General features: G+C 43.6%; 1 protein-coding gene across 2 annotated transcripts in view; it reads left to right on the plus strand.

The window, feature by feature from the left end:
• adka (adenosine kinase a) overlaps positions 1–11,028 on the plus strand; it is a 242,793-nt gene extending 231,765 nt beyond the window's left edge. For both annotated transcript variants that reach the window (XM_060924777.1, XM_060924778.1), the window contains exons 10-11: positions 7,247–7,333; positions 10,253–11,028. In XM_060924777.1, coding sequence (XP_060780760.1) covers positions 7,247–7,333; positions 10,253–10,377 — 212 coding nt within the window. In that variant the 3' untranslated portion in view covers positions 10,378–11,028. The remainder of the gene's footprint in view (positions 1–7,246; positions 7,334–10,252) is intronic.
• Positions 11,029–17,490: the final 6,462 nt, after the last annotated feature.

The following is a 17,490-nucleotide window of genomic DNA, read 5'->3' on the forward strand; positions in this document are numbered from 1 at the left end:
CTGAGAATGTAAATCTTCTTTGCCTTCCTCTATTGATTCCATGTTGCATTTAAAGAGTCGCTCACCTTGGAATCGGACATGCTCTTAGGGAATCTGTCTCATACGCACTTGTTTGCTGTGATTTACCTGCTCCTAATGAAGTCCCCGGAGAAGCCTTTTGGTTTTATTCTGTTTTTCTCCCTCTGTACGCCTTCAGCAAAGGTCATTTTGCACTCATAAACACGCACTCGACTGAGCGAGAGCAGGGAATTTTGAAAGCAGCGAGTGAGGTCTGGGTTTCATATGCCTACAGCGTGGGAGAGAGGTTAAGAAACAAGATGTGATAAACAGCATGAATGGCTTGCTTTGACTAAGCCATTTTTATTGATAAAACGTCGACTTTGGTTGCCTGAAAAGATTAGATTTATTAAGTGTTCATTTACTGTGATTTTGACTGGCCGGTTCCTGCACTCTTCCTTCTGAATGCTGATCATTAACCCCACGCGCACACAATTCGTACTGTGCGTTACCAGTTATGTGTGTGAAAGCATGGACATGGGGGCTATCGCTGCCCACTATTGATCATGACATCACCTCTGGCTTCAAACTGATTAGCATGGCCAGGAAGTGAGAAGAAGTAATCAATGTCTCGCTTTGAAAAGGGCAAAGCGGCCTCTTAAAGCCTCTGTCCAGCCCACACCTCCGATTGCTTGTGCCAGTTATTTCCTGTCTCTCTCTGCATGGTGCGGCTGTTTATTAGCTGGTAACCGTGTTGGTCACGCTCATCATTTTCTCACCCCTCTTTGGAGCTCGTGAAAAGGACGTGGCCTCTGGTTTCCTCAGGTTTGTTTCGGGACTACTCCTGCGAGTGTTTGTTGATGGAGGAGTAGGTGAGGTGGATTTCAGTCGCGCTCGGGGCTTTATTCCTCTCACAGGTTCATGGGTTTGTATTGGACATTTCCACTTGGCTCTCAGAGGAGCTGAACGTTTATGATGTTTCTTCATGTAAATCTTCAAAGCACTCAAATCCGATACGTTGCGAAGAAACAGAAATGTAATTGGGTGTGGATTTGCTTTGCTTTGCTGCATTACGAACCTTATCACATGATATGAATCTTTATTGCATTAAATTGCCAGATCTCAACAACGTTGTAAATATTATGATGGCCGTGTCTGCTATTCAGGTTCTATAAATAGCCATAATCAGAACTACATGTTGTCATTGCTATTTTTTTTTAAATGTTGAGGCGGTCCCGCACATTTATAGAGCAGCTTCCTGGAGCCGTTATGGAAGAAGGGTGTTGGGTTCATCCTGACCCAAATAGGTCCACACCAAACACGCAGCACATAGAACACAGACGCACGCTCCTGCTATCAATAAACAGCTGTAAGGAAGAGCTATTAATACAGCTTCACAGCCTCCGAGGTGTAATTTTGTTGCCTTTTTTCTGTTCTTTAATTAGTCACTAAATTTATTTATTTTATTTTTTTTAATTTCACTTTCTGCCTGGGCTTGTAAAATGGTGGAATGGCAAAACCGCAAAAGCTGTGGAACTCCCTGTGAACAAGACGATGTTTACAGGGCGCACCACAAGCCAGGAACAACAAAGACAACTTTTGGCAGCAAAGTTTTAATTGCCATGCCTATTAAAGAGCCCTGCCAATGGCCTCTTTTGTGTTATACATTAACATGAAATTGGTCCTGGAACTCTCCCAGGCTAACCAAAGCAGTATGCTCATGGCCAAGTTCAATAATCTGTTTTGAATAAAGATGCGATGTGTAGCCTCCAGCCTGATGAAATGAAGGAGGATGTCCATCACTGGTGGTTAGAGGAAAATCAGAGCCGTGTGAGGCAGTGGGGTGTTTACAGCACGGTTTTTTGTTGTTGTTTTGTTTTGTTTTTTTCTTCTTTTCTCCTGAATTCTCCTCTCTGTTTGTATTTGGCCTAGTTTTGCTCTGTCTTTTGCGTGCTTGAATAAATTGCTCTCGTTCACGTTGAGCCACGACTTGTGTAGACCCACAGTTTAGAAGTGATTCATCTTCACAATATAATCATTTTATTTCCCTGTGGGTGAACTCTATATCCCCTCAAGGCCATAACTGGCATATTGTTTTGCACATTTATAACAAACTAGGGCTTGGGTTAAACGCTCCAAGAATGATGATGTTCCATTGACAGGCAAGGTATTAAGTATCCTATATTAGTTTTTGCCTATTGACTGAACATGAGGAACTGGTTTGAACACATCCTCTTGGGCCAATTAGTGGCCTGGATTTGGGGAAAGGGGGCAGCCTGGCCGCTCCCCCCACGGAAAAAAAAAAAAAGCATCTGCTTCTTGCCTCCATTCGCTGAAACTCTTGCCATTGTCTCCATTGAGAGTGGAGAAAGGCTTCTGGACACCATTTGGCACCCAAGTGGATGGACGCCACGGAGAGAGTGCGGCATGTCCTTCAGCTCAGCCCCTCTAGTTTCTCATGTCCTCCTCCCATTATCATATCAATTGGTGCAGCTTGTAGAAGACAAAGTGAGGTTATGGGAACCACCTAGTGCGCCATGCACCATTAAACATCAATGCGGGGGGGACGTGCACATGTGCAAGTTCAGCCTTGTTTACCAAGATGGAAGAGGGGCAATGTGTGTAGCTCATTCCCTCTACAGCTTACAGGCTTCACAGTGCACCCCAAATTAACTTCAGATGCCTTCTTAGTCACTGAGGTTTTATTGTCTGTGTGGTTTTTTTTTAAGGTGCCTTTGCGTTTGGCAATCGCTTGCATGAAATCGGCACGGTTTTGGCTTGTAAAGGTACTGCTGTGTTGTGCAAGAGTTGTGAGTCTAATCTGTTTTTATTGCGAATGCCGACTGCTGTGGGTGTTAGCTGTTAGCTGGTGTATTGTAATGTTTTAGTTCTTAGAATCATTCTTATTCCTGATGAGTCACCTCCAAGAGGCATGTTCCAGCATGTCTCAAGTGTGTGTGTGGGGGGGATGTTTTTCTATCTTGCTGGGGACTAAATATTCCTTCAAGGATAGGAATAGCTGACAGATTTGACCTTGTTTGGCTGATCCTCATGAAGAAAACATTTTGGGGTTGTTGTTGTTTGTTTCTTTTCTTCCAAAAACTCCCAATTTTTTTTTAAGCGTTAAATAGTGTCCTTTTGGTTACAGAGGTTAATGTTAAGGTTAGATTTAGGTGTAGCATCTCATTAATTAGTTGCATTCATTATTAATGATAGTAAGACAAACGTGTGTGTGCGCGTGCATGTGTGCACACACACTGCCCAGTCATTCTGCTGTCAATCCCACGTTTTTTGTTTTTTTCCCCCCTCCTGAAATATTAAATTACAAGAAACAATTGCATCAACTTGTGTGTCAAAATCCCAGGATGTGCAGCTTCTGCAAAGGTTTGTTATTCAGTAATCCTCGGGATGTTGAGAGACTGCGTGATGGCCTTTTTTTTTTTTTCCCCTCTTTCGTTTTTCAGCCTACTTGTTTTTGAGTCATAGAAGGAAGTAGAATCAGGTCAGATCAAGTACAGAAGAACGAACCACATACAGTTTCATGTACGGTAGCATACACTCACTGTCTGGTCACACACACACACACATTTTCCTGAAGGCGAACCACAGAATAACACAAGTGAAGTCGACCTGCGCTCTCCGTCTTGCCGTTTTAATTGGAGGGGCCTTACCTATTTTACCTCCACGGCAATTATTTTAAGCTTTAATTGCAAAATTATAGACAGATCATGAGTTACATGGAACTTAATTCACATGTAAGATCCTTTAGTTAATCATTTCAGGAGAAAGGCGGGTGAGCATGCTTCATCGCCTGCATTAATTAGGCAAAGTCGTTTTGCTGCTAATTAGCTGATTCTAAAAGGATCTGCTTTTTTTTGTGTAATTAATTATCAAAGACACAATCGGCTGCCTCATTTAGGGAAAAAGTGCTCGCGCACGCATGGCAGACGACGCATCCCGAATGCTTGTCATTGCATCATGTTTTGAAGCCTTGTCCTCCCTTGCTGTTTGTTTGCAGTACAGTTTTCCACACAAAGTGCTGGTCTTTGACTCCTACGATGAACAATTAGGTGGATAGTTATAGCTCAGTGTTGCGCTGTTGAAAAAATACTGAGCTGATTATCAGCTGAATAAACACGAGCTTAAACCAACCCTGGCTTATTTTGCTTTCCGTGTTTTTCCTGTATATTTTTAACTTCATGTCAGCGTGCCACGTTTTGAGGTGTCATTGAAGACGTCGGGGTATCCGGTTCTGTAAACAGCCAAATTTCCGAAAGGTAAATCAGTCACGTCGCTGCCGCTGGCTTCCAGCCTCGCAGTAAATGGTGTTTTCAGAATGTACTCAAAAATGCCAGGCAGCATCAAAGATTAGGCTCACTGAAGTGTTCTGTTACTGCAAAGCCCTCAAAGTTACAGCAATATCCTCTGACTCAGTGAGGCTCATTTCACTCTAATGGCTGATAATGCCATAAATAAAACAGCAGTGTTCGGATCTGTGGATGTGGATCTGAACACTGAGAGGGAACAGAAGAAGAAAGAGGTCTACAGAGGGGAAGTAATGAAAAGTGCAGACACACTGGTTTTCGTCCGAATCACAGCACCTGGAAGTTCATTAAAACTGAAAGTGGAGCTGGGATGGATTGTGCTAAATGTTATTTTAAGCTTACAAGCTTGTGCATTGCCAAATCAAACTCTTGCGTCTCCTTGGGTACAAGGCTCTGGCTCATGCAAATGGCCCCTTTCCTCTGTTTCTCATTGTCTGTCATTCACGCAGTCCCCACAGATTTCTCATTAGCTCTGGAGCTCGAGCCTGTCTGTGCCTCTGCTGTGCCCCTGATTATTAGCATGCACGCTGTATTTTTGTGTGTAAATTAATCTCAGAACTAATGCCACCAGCTGACTGACGAGGTCTGGTTACATTCATCCTGCAAGTATGTGGATTGCTATAAATGACTGAAGTTATTTACAAAGCATTAAACACATTAGGTGCTACCGGGGCTGGGTAATTTGTTAGGTATAACACGCAACAGGCCATGCTATTACAGGAAACTAATCCATGCTGAGTTAGTGCGATACCATTGCGTGGTATGCGCCATTACCACCATTACCGGTGGATTATTTTCCTATTACAGCACAGTCTGGAGTGTGTTGTTCCTCTTATACCACAGCAATTGGTCAACACTTACGATTATTCATTTACAATTATTCACTGACATCATCATCATCGGGCGGCACGGTGGTGTGGTGGTTAGCGCTGTCGCCTCACAGCAAGAAGGTCCGGGTTCGAGCCCCGTGGCCGGCGAGGGCCTTTCTGTGCGGAGTTTGCATGTTCTCCCCGTGTCCGCATGGGTTTCCTCCGGGTGCTCCGGTTTCCCCCACAGTCCAAAGACATGCAGGTTAGGTTAACTGGTGGCTCTAAATTGACCGTAGGTGTGAATGTGAATGGTTGTCTGTGTCTATGTGTCGGCCCTGTGATGACCTGGCGACTTGTCCAGGGTGTACCCCGCCTTTCGCCCGTAGTCAGCTGGGATAGGCTCCAGCTTGCCTGCGACCCTGTAGAACAGGATAAAGCAGCTAGAGATAATGAGATGAGATCATCATCATCGCTAACAACCTGCGTAGCTGCGGCCTGTACAGAGCTGTAACGAGCTTATTGTCGTCAGTTGTTGGTTCGTCGTGGTAACGAGCGGCTGAACTGAAACACCGCCCCTTCAACCAACATTCTCTCATCCTGTTTTTGTAGTTTGAAACTACTAAAAGTCACACTTTTTAACCGTTTATCGTTACATGTACTTTTTATGGAATGTCTGCATGACTAGTTAGTTCCTGTTCTCACTTGCCTTATAAGGGTTCGAAACAGTCGTTCCCTCACCAGCCAGAAGTTAATAATACAAAAAAACACAGCTTGTCACGTTGCCAAGAAACCATAATGCACAAATTCCTCACACGTTACAAAGAACTGACACCCAAAATTCCTTCCAACAATCCATTTCCTGAAAGAACTACACACTTTTTAATCCATTTATTTAGAGTTTCCACCATACAAGTCCTGGTTTGAACTGTTGCTATAGAAACAATAACGTATTCAAACGAGCACATTAAATACGAAACTGTTATTTATTATAGCCAGAACTGTTGTCAGAGCCCTGCTGTTATAGAAAATTCATCAAAACCTCCTGAACTGAGAATTCTTAACATTTTACAGTTTTAAAGATGGCGGCACGGTGGTGTAGTGGTTAGCGCTGTCACCTCACAGCAAGAAGGTCCTGGGTTCGAGCCCCGTGGCCAGCGAGGGCCTTTCTGTGTGGAGTTTGCATGTTCTCCCCGTGTCCGCGTGGGTTTCCTCCGGGTGCTCCGGTTTCCCCCACAGTCCAAAGACATGCAGGTTAGGTTAACTGGTGACTCTAAATTGACCGTAGGTGTGAATGTGAGTGTGAATGGTTGTCTGTGTCTATGTGTCAGCCCTGTGATGACCTGGCGACTTGTCCAGGGTGTACCCCGCCTTTCGCCCGTAGTCAGCTGGGATAGGCTCCAGCTTGCCTGCGACCCTGTAGAAGGATAAAGCGGCTAGAGATAATGAGATGAGATGAGATGAGTTTTAAAGATTCAGTACAGAATCATAACATCAAATCGGTTACTTGTCGAAGTTTGTATTTAAAAAATAAAAAAAAAAGTGTCGCAAATATCAGAGGACCTGCAATATCTCAGGAAAGTGCACTGTTACAGTTTATCACAATATCTGTAGGATATTAGAAGAAGAAAGAAGGAACCTTTATTTGTCACATGCACACTTCAAGCACAGTGAAATTCATCCTCTGCATTTAACCCATCTGAAGCAGTGAACACACACACACACACCCAGAGCAGTGGGCAGCCACACCAGAGCGCCCGGGGAGCAGTCAGGGGTTCGGTACCTTGCTCAAGGGCACCTCAGCCCAAGGCCGCCCCACGTTAACCTAACTGCATGCCTTTGGACTGTGGGGGAAACCGGAGCACCCGGAGGAAACCCATGCGGACACGGGGAGAACATGCAAACTCCACACAGAAAGGCCCTCGCCGGCCACAGGGCTCAAACCCGGAACATTCTTGCTGTGAGGCGACAGCACTAACCACTACACCACCGTGCCGCAGTTATGTTGTAATATAACTGCTCTAAGTATTAGTGAGTTTGTATTAGTGTTAGCAGTTTATCATCAGTCCTGTGTGTTTGTGTGTAATCACTACCTAACCCGAATCTGTTTGCCCACAGGGGACAAGGTGGAAATGTTCCCCGTCATAGAGATTGACCAGAAAGATATTGTGGACACTAATGGAGCTGGAGATGCGTTTGTTGGAGGTATGGTACAGTTTTAATTTCCCCAGTAGTTGACCTGATAGCTTTCTATCAACCCTTGGTGCTGGTTTATAAAACAGTATGAGAGCATAATTTTAGCAAGCTTGTTAATAAAAATGATAATAGTGTTTGTATATTTATATTACACTTTTCAGTTTACATTAATGTGAGCGAGCTTGCTTGCAACCTTGAGTACAATAAAAAACAGAGGATTATTGGCAATAGAGCTTCTTCTCAGTTTCCATTTATGAAGAACCTTCCCTTTGAGTTCACGGTCTGTGCTTGTTAAGAAGTACATGGTTTTATTACATGGTCTAATACAGAGTGTAATATCAGCTAATTAGCTGTTTTCTCCTGAGTACAAACACATGTTCAATTTATTATCACTGAAAACTATATGAATTATGTTCTTAACAAACCAGCCAGTTGACATTTTAGTCAGAGAAAATAGTTTCTGTTGTAAAATAGTTTTGTGTTGATTAGTTTTTAGAGAGAATTCAGGTGGTTTGTGGACCAGGTGTTTCTTTTTCAGTTGGTTTCAGTGCAATGCCGGTTCTAGAAGTCTGATTCCACTGGATGTAGAGACTACGGTAACAGGACAGTAGACTGCTCTGTTTATGGCATAAAGAGAATCTTCTTTCAAGGGTGACTAATGGAGCATCTCTACTCATTGTTGGCTTTGCTTAATAACTGTGTACTTTTCAGACTTCAAACAGCCAGGTGTGCATGTCTGCACCTGAGCTGGGCTCTGAAATCACCCATCACACTCGTTTTAGTCCTCGTGCAAAACCAGAAGTACTGCTGGCTGGAACTCTGGTTCTGCAGCATGTTTAGGTCTCTGAATTTGTTCACCCATCCATCTGCCCAGTCATCCATCCATCCACCTGTCTGTCCATCCATCCATCTGCCCACCTATCCATCTGCCCATCCATCTATCCATCCACCCACTTGTCTGTGAAGATTCTCAATCATCCAGGTCATAGTAAACTGTGGGTGGTAGAAAAGGGCAACTGGACTTGCTTGAAGATTCTTGAAAACGTTTCACCTCTCGTCCAAAAGGCTTCCTCAGTTCTGTCTGACTAATAGGGAGTATCAGATATTTATCCTCTCCTGGCTCAGAATCAGAATCAGAATTCTGATGACCAGCTCATCTAAGGTGTCACTGAGGCATCATGTTGGTGTGGGTCGCTGGAGGCTGGGTGTGAATGGCGAGTCATTAGGGTGATCAAAGGATTGCCCGTTAGGGTGATCAATGGCAATCCGACTCTCTCTGTCCTCCTGTGAGTCCCCGAAAACAGCTGGGTCCTGGACTCACAGGAGGACTCACAGGAGGACAGAGAGAGTCGGATTGCCATTGATCACCCTAACGGGCAATCCTTTGATCACCCTAATGACTCGCCATTCACACCCAGCCTCCAGCGACCCACACCAACATGATGCCTCAGTGACACCTTAGATGAGCTGGTCATCAGAATTCTGATTCTGATTCTGAGCCAGGAGAGGATAAATATCTGATACTCCCTATTAGTCAGACAGAACTGAGGAAGCCTTTTGGACGAGAGGTGAAACGTTTTCAAGAATCTTCAAGCAAGTCCAGTTGCCCTTTTCTACCACCCACATCCACCCACTTATCCATCTATTCATCCATCTGCCCACCCATCCATCCATCCATCTGTCCAACTACCCATCCATCCACCCACCCACCTATCCATCCGCCCATCCATCTATCCATCCATCCATCTGCCTAAGTATCCATCTGCCCATCCATCTGCCCAACTATCCCTCCATCCATTTGCCTAAGTATCCATCTATCCATCCACCCATCCATCTGTCCATCTGCCTAACTATCTATCCAGCTATCCATCCACCTATCCATCTGTCCAACTATCCATCCATCCGCCCAACTATCCTTCCATCCATCTGCCTAAGTTTCCATCTGCACACCTATCCAGCCATCCACCCACCCACCCATCTGTCCAACTACCCATCCATCCACCCATCCATTCACCCACTTATTCACCCACCTGTCCATCCACCCATCCATCTTGAAAGAATGCCTTTATTGTCACTGTACAAATGTACAGCGGAATTTAGTTCATCCACCTACCCATCACATCCATCCATCCACCCACCCACCCACCCACAGACCAGTCAACCTGTCCACCCACCCATCTCGCTCAAAGTCAAACTGCAGACCTGTCACACCTCTGTTCATCCTGTAATTTTATATAAAAGAGCAGTAAGCTTTTATTGTCTCTCTGCCTTTCCTGTAGTTCATCCAGTCTGATTCTGACACTGATAGAGCTATGAGCTTGTTCACACAAAAGTCATATTGATTTTTTTTTCCTAACTCGTTTATCCATACCAACAAGAGGTTGGAGGCCGTCGCTCCACCATGCTGGAAAATGAATTTGCCAGCTGTTTTTCAATGCGTCTCGGTGGTGTTGCAGAGTGCAGAGATCTAGGTGGGAGGGCTCAGAGCCTGAGGGCTGCTGGAGGAGTTTGCTCCTGTACATCACTGAGGACGGCTCTCCCCGCACCTTTCTGCCCCCCACCAAGCCTGATTTATTTAATCTTCACACACAAAAGTACACATGGCTATAAAGGTCAATACCAGACTACATACATGCCTAGATGTACTTGTACTGGGTCATGTATGTTTGTGCATTTGTACAAATTTCACTTTTCTGTGCACAATATCAAGCTTAGTTGCATTAGTGTGTGTGTGTGTGTGTGTGTGTGTGTGTGTGTGTGTGTGTGTGTGTGTGTGTGTGTGTGTGTGTGTTGAAAGATGTTTGTACATAAGTTTTTAATGTTTTCCACCCACTTGTAGCAGATTGTGTTTCTTTTTCAGAAACCAGTTTTATGGTATAAAGCTCTGACAGGCTCTCCCTCTGTGTGTGTGTGTGTGTGTGTGTGCAGGTTTCCTGTCTGAGCTGGTGCAGGATAAGTCTCTGGAGCAGTGTATCCGCGCTGGACACTATGCTGCTAACGTCATCATTAAACACTCAGGCTGTACGTTTCCAGAGAAGCCTGACTTCCACTGAGAGACGAGTGAACTTTGCCACCACAGTGTTATGGGACTAATGCCTTCCTCTCAGTGTTTAATTGACTTTTTTCCTCTTCCTTTGCTCCTGTGTTCTCTCTCTCTCTCTCTCTCTCTCTCTCTCTCTCTCTCTCTCTCTCCCTTCTTGCATTCAGACTTCTGTGCCTCTGCCTCACAGCAGCCAGTCCCATAGTATGATGTAATCATGCAGGCCTTTTACTTAATAACAATCTAATGTTTACAACAGAAGCAACCAACTGCTTCTATAAAGAGGAAAAAAATGTTTTTACTTTTTTTTTTTATATATTTCTGTTCCCTGTACTTTAAACATACAGTACACAGAAGTCACGTGCAGTGATGATGACCACTTTGACTCTATTTGAGCATAACAGATGTCCGTAGTTTTTTTTTTTTTTTTTAAACACCTGCCAGGAAACAGCCTTAATGTCTTCTTTGGAACAGTTGGAATTTATTTCAGTTAATTTCATCAAATGTTTTTAAAGGCCAGTCTTGAACTATTTTGTGCCGTCTCTTAATTTTGTAATAACAAAGAAGGAATATGCATGCGTGTTCTGTATATGTGGTGATACAGCTATCTCTACACGGTCTCACTGACTCTGAAAACTGACATAATTAAAATATGTTGCCTTCATCACAAGCTTCCTTGTCTGTTTGTTTTTTGGTATGAATTGATGCACGTTATAAGATGTAGGAGTCCCCGTTGCTCTTTGGATATGTTGAAAAAAATATTTCAATTCAATTTTTGTTGTATCATGCTTTTTAAGCAGCTTTATAGAAATATGGATGAAGCATTAGATCTTTAATGAGGTACAGTGGTGATTGAAAGTTTGTGAACCCTTTAGAATTTTCTATATTTCTGCATAAATATGAGCTAAAACATCATCAGATTTTCACACAAGTCCTACAAGTAGATAAAGAGAACCCAGTTAAACAAATGAGACGAAAATATTATACTTGGTCATTTATTTATTGAGGAAAATGATCCAATCAGGCCTAGAAATTCATATATTTTTTCACCAGCCAGCCGGACTAGTTACCTTCCAAAGTAACTCGCCAAACAGAAAATCAACTAGCCAAAATTTGTTCATGTATGAATTTTACTTCTGTCAAAAATAACACAAAAGAGAGTAGTTACCATTGTTCATGACGAATGTGCATTTATTTCAAGACCCGAGTATTTTGATACTGTTGTTAAATACATAAATGAGAACAACACAGAGCACCATAATATAATATCTCATCTCATTATCTGTAGCCGCTTTATCCTTCTACAGGGTCGCAGGCAAGCTGGAGCCTATCCCAGCTGACTACGGGCGAAAGGCAGGGTACACCCTGGACAAGTCGCCAGGTCATCACAGGGCTGACACATAGACACAGACAACCATTCACACCCACATTCACACCTACGCTCAATTTAGAGTCACCAGTTAACCTAACCTGCATGTCTTTGGACTGTGGGGGAAACCGGAGCACCCGGAGGAAACCCACGCGGACACGGGGAGAACATGCAAACTCCGCACAGAAGGGCCCTCGCCGGCCACGGGGCTCGAACCCGGACCTTCTTGCTGTGAGGCGACATCACTAACCACTACACCACCGTGCCGCCCCCTAATATAATATCAACAAATAATAATATATTGGAAAACTTGGCAACTTGGTGTATGAGTATTGAAAACAAATATACTTACTATCATGACTACAGCACCCAAAATAGGTCCAACATGCTTTCTGTATTTAACCGTTTGAGAGAGAAAGCATTAGGAGCTTCATATTGACGAGGAATCAACTTGAAAAAAATGAATTATTCCATAAAAATCGTATCGCAGCCAAGGCCTACCCTGCTCCCACGTTTGCTTATAAGTCCTTTGTCGTTTCTCCTTCTCGTACGCTTTATCGGCGGCCTTTTTCTCCTCTTCAGACCGAGGTCGCTTTGTCCCCGTCTCTGGCGGTTTCTGTACACCTTTCAGAAAATTCCACATCGCAACGTAGCTTTGGCAGATGTAGATGTAAACAACAACAAAAAAACACGTGTTTAAATGGGCGATAATGTGGCCACATCTATTGAATTTGATAACGTGATTACCGCGATATTCAACGAGATGCGTTATATGCATGCGCAGTAGTGAAAAAACCGACAGCCTGACTCGTACACGATATGATTCGGAATTCTTCGGTATTTTCCGTCCTGACGATAAACACATCGATTAACACAGACACGGCACACGCTTAATATGTGGCGGCTTTAGTTGACGGTGTCTCTGAATCTTCGCTTCATATATATTTTTTATTTTCAACTAGCCAGCCGGGCTGGCTAGTGACAGGAATTACCCGCCAAATGACAAATTAAGTCACCTCGGGCGACCGGACCACCGCAAATTTCGAGCCGTGAAACCTCTAGGATTAGCAGTTCATTTGAAGGTGAAATTAGAGTCAGGTGTTTTAAATCAATGGGATGACAATCAGGTGTGAGTGGGCACCATTTTATTGAAAGAACAGGGATCTATCAAAGTCTGATCTTCACAACACATGTTTGTGTAAGTGTATCATGGCACGAACAAAGGAGATTTCTGAGGACCTCAGAAAAAGCGTTGTTGATGCTCATCAGGCTGGAAAAGGTTACAAAACCATCTCTAAAGAGTTTGGACTCCACCAATCCACAGTCAGACAGATTGTGTACAAATGGAGGAAATTCTAGACCAGTGTTACCCTCCCCAGGAGTGGTCGACCAACAAAGATCACTCCAAGAGCAAGGCGTGTAATAGTCGGCGAGGTCACAAAGGACCCCAGGGTAACTTCTAAGCAACTGAAGGCCTCTCTCACATTGGCTAATGTTAATGTTCATGAGTCCACCATCAGGAGAACACTGAACAACAATGGTGTGCATGGCAGGGTTGCAAGGAGAAAGCCACTGCTCTCCAAAAAGAACATTAATGCTCATCTGCAGCTTGCTAAAGATCACGTGGACAAGCCAGAAGGCTATTGGAAAAATGTTTTGTTGATGGATGAGACCAAAATAGAAATTTTTGGTTTAAATGAGAAGCGTTATGTTTGGAGAAAGGAAACCACTGCATTCCAGCATAAGAACCTTATCCCATCTGTGAACCATGGTGGTGGTAGTATCATGGTTTGGGCCTGTCTTGCTGCATCTGGGCCAGGACGGCTTGCCATCATTGATGGAACAATGAATTCTGAATTATACCAGCAAATTCTAAAGGAAAATGTCAGGACATCTGTCCATGAACTGAATCTCGAGAAGGTGGGTCATGCAGCAAGACAACGACCCTAAGCACACAAGTCGTTCTACCAAAGAATGATTAAAGAAGAATAAAGTTAATGTTTTGGAATGGCCAAGTCAAAGTCCTGACCTTAATCCAATCAAAATGTTGTGGAAGGACCTGAAGCGAGCAGTTCATGTGAGGAAACCCATCAACATCCCAGAGTTGAAGCTGTTCTGTATGGAGGAACGGGCTAAAATTCTTCCAAGCCGGTGTGCAGGACTGATCAACAGTTACCGGAAACGTTTAGTTGCAGTTATTGCTGCACAAGGGGGTCACACCAGATACTGAAAGCAAAGGTTCACATACTTTTGCTACTCACAGATATGTAATATTGGATCATTTTCCTCAATAAATAAATGACCAAGTATAATATTTTTGTCTCATTTGTTTAACTGGTTTCTCTTTATCTGCTTTTAGGACTTGTGTGAAAATCTGCTGTTGTTTTAGGTCATATTTATGCAGAAATATAGAAAATTCTAAAGGGTTCACAAACTTTCAAGCGCCACTGTATCAGTGGCAAAGAAAAAAAAATGACACGAGAAAAATACCTTTAGAGGAACCAGACTCAAAAAGGAACCCATTCTCTTCTGGGGGGCGGCACAGTGCTGTAGTGGTTAGCACTGTCACCTCACAGCAGGAAGATTCTGGGTTCGAGCCCCGTGGCCGGCGAGGGCCTTTCTGTGTGGAGTTTGCATGTTCTCCCCGTGTCCGCGTGGGTTTCCTCCGGGTGCTCCGGTTTCCCCCACAGTCCAAAGACATGCAGGTTAGGTTAACTGGTGACTCTAAATTGAGCGTAGGTGTGAATGTGAGTGTGAATGGTTGCCTGTGTCTATGTGTCAGCCCTGTGATAATCTGGCGACTTGTCCAGGGTGTACCCCGCCTTTCACCCGTAGTCAGCTGGGATAGGCTCCAGCTTGCCCGTGAACCTGCACAGGATAAGTGGTTACGGATGATGGATAATGGATGGATGGATTCTCTTCTGGGTAACACTGGATAGTGGGATTATAAATCCTTGCTCTTCCACAGTTGTATATTATGAGCTGAAACAGTCTTTAAGTGTGTTGAAAGGATGATCAGTATGAGCATTGTGAATAAGAGACCTGAGATTAGCATAAGCACATATTTATGATTACACCAGCAGCTGTTGGGTACAAGTCTACAGTATGCAAGGGAAATTAAACAGTGAAGCTTGGACATCAAATGTTTTTGTGGAGTGTAGTTTTTCCACATCCATCAGAAAGTGCATTAAGCTTTGAACAGAAGAAGTATCAGGATGAATTGGGCAGAGCCAGAGGGCAAGAGGAGCCACAGCATTACACTATCTCATGTGTAAATGTAAATCTAACCACAAATTATCATATTGTCAGCATAACTTTGTTAAGCACTCTGATGGGGGGGGGGGGGGGGGGGGGGGGTCTTTTGGTTCTCAGCTTCCTCTGATAAGGAAACCCTCTATTGAGGTATTTCACTCACGTGACCAAGTCATGTGATGCTGCCATTTTGGACGGCACGGCTCGAATCAGTTTGAATGCGAGGAAGGCGACAAACGAAAAACATAAAAGAAAAAGGAGCGAGATGCAGAAAACACCTTCACTATCCAGCGACGTAGGGCATTTACAGGGCGAGCAGAGAGAGAGGTATTTGCAAAAATTGAGGTTAGCAGGCTTAGAGAACGATGTTTACCTGCTTCCACCAGGATTGTTCACTGACGTACGGAAGTACACGAAGCCCTCGTCTTTACCTGACTTCGGCCCACATGATCTGTATACCTATGTCGTTAAAAACCCATCGCCATACACAGGTATTGATCTGAAAGCGTATAAGAGTTTGGATGCCTACAAATATTTTGTGTCAGGCTGGGTAACATGCCTACATCAGCGGGTCGTCCCTGGAGCCGGTGGTCACCATCTGATTACAGCTAAGGTTTGTTCACATTTTCATTTACTTTCGGTCCTCAGGATAAACAAAATGTTATTAAATGTCATTGAAATAACTTCTTAGTCTGTTGAGACATGGCCCGTTATAAATTTGCTGTTACCAGGCAATGACCAAGAACTGTATTATTAGGGTCGGTGTCTGTGTTGTAGCAGTGTACTAGCAGCTAGCTGTTAGCACTAGCTAATGTCAACAACATCGTAGCTGGTATGTTACTGTAGCAATATTTAGTTCAGTCATTTGGATGACTGTTAAAACCTTTCAGTCTCAAGTTTTTCCTTTACTGGATTTACTAGTTTACTCAGCTAGCGCGCTCGGCCAAACCGGGAGCCATCGCGCGCTCTCCGGCCAGGCCGGGAGCCATCGCGCGCTCTCCGGCCGAGCCGGGAGCCATCGCGCGCTCTCCGGCCGAGCCGGGAGCCATCGCGCGCTCTCCGGCCGGGCCGGGAGCCATCGCGCGCTCTCCGGCCGGGCCGGGAGCCATCGCGCGCTCTCCGGCCGGGCCGGGAGCCATCGCGCGCTCTCCGGCCGGGCCGGGAGCCATCGCACGCTAGCTCAGTAAACTAGTAAATCCAGTAAAGGAAAAACTTGAGACTGAAAGGTTTTAACAGTCATCCAAATGACTGAACGTAAATATTGCTACAGTAACATACTAGCTACTGTTGTTGACATTAGCTAGCTTGCCGTCCAAAATGGTGGACACCGGGGCGTCACGTGACCCTGTGACGTCAGGTGAAATACCTCAATACACTGCAAAAAATAAAAATCTTAGGAAGTTTATTTGTCTATTTTCAAGTCAAAACATCTAGCCACCCTTATTATAAGACATAATTGCCCAACAAGCAAAACCTCATTTAGCTAGAACGGCTAGTTTTTAGACAGTCCGTCTTGAAAATCTTGTATAGACAAAATGTCTTGAAAAAGTCTTATTTGGAGCACCTTTGAAAATAAAACAAGTTTTTTTAAAACAAGTACTGTAAGTACATTTTGGACATTTGTCAAATGCGGTTCATCTTGTTTCAAGAAAAACAAAACAAAGTATGCTTGTTTTGGGAATAAATGAACTTTACTGAAATCTTTGAATCTTTCATTACAATTCATACGTTTCAAAATAGTCAGTGCCCCCAAAACGCACTGTTGCTTTGGTGTCGTGTAAGCACTGTAAGTCAAAATGCGTAGATGTTTTGTCAGCTCACATATCCTAAGTTTACCGCGGCTGTTTTCTCAGTCATTCAGAGTGAGCTCCTTCTAGATGCTGTACATACTCTAGACCAGACAAGTGCCTTCAAAAACGCCATGAGTGAGTGGAGGGCGTTTTAGTGAGGTCTTTTTGGAATGCTGTGAGTTAAGTTCAGTGTTTTTGTTTGTTTGTTTGTTTGTTTGTTTTGTGCCTGATCTTGTAAACCCCTCGTACACATGAATAGTCAGTGCCCCCAAAATGCACTGTTGCTTTGGCGTTGTGTAAGCACTGTAAGTCAAAATGCGTAGACTTTTATTATTATTATTATTATTATTTATTTTTTTTTGGTGCCTGAGGTCCTGGGGAAGTGGAATCTTAAGAGATGTTTGAATGTTGAAATGGGAAAAAAAAAATAAACTTGTTGCAATGCTACGTGTCGTCAACTTGATTCAAGATCGTCTCTGGTCTCATATCTAGAGTATTTTACTAATTGCAGGTCACAAAAGGAGAATCTTTTAAGCTAGCAATGCTTAGTTGTAGAATTTAACAATCCTAATATTAGTATATTTATCTTAAATTCAGTTTTTACTGCTAAGACTTTGTCATGAATTTAAGTGAAATACCCTTAAAATGAAATAAATAAAAATGACTTGAATGGCTAAATGTAAGAAGTGCGATCTTGTTATAAGAACTATTTTGA

This window comes from Neoarius graeffei, chromosome 7 (assembly GCF_027579695.1).
Source record: "Neoarius graeffei isolate fNeoGra1 chromosome 7, fNeoGra1.pri, whole genome shotgun sequence".
NCBI lineage: Eukaryota > Metazoa > Chordata > Actinopteri > Siluriformes > Ariidae > Neoarius > Neoarius graeffei.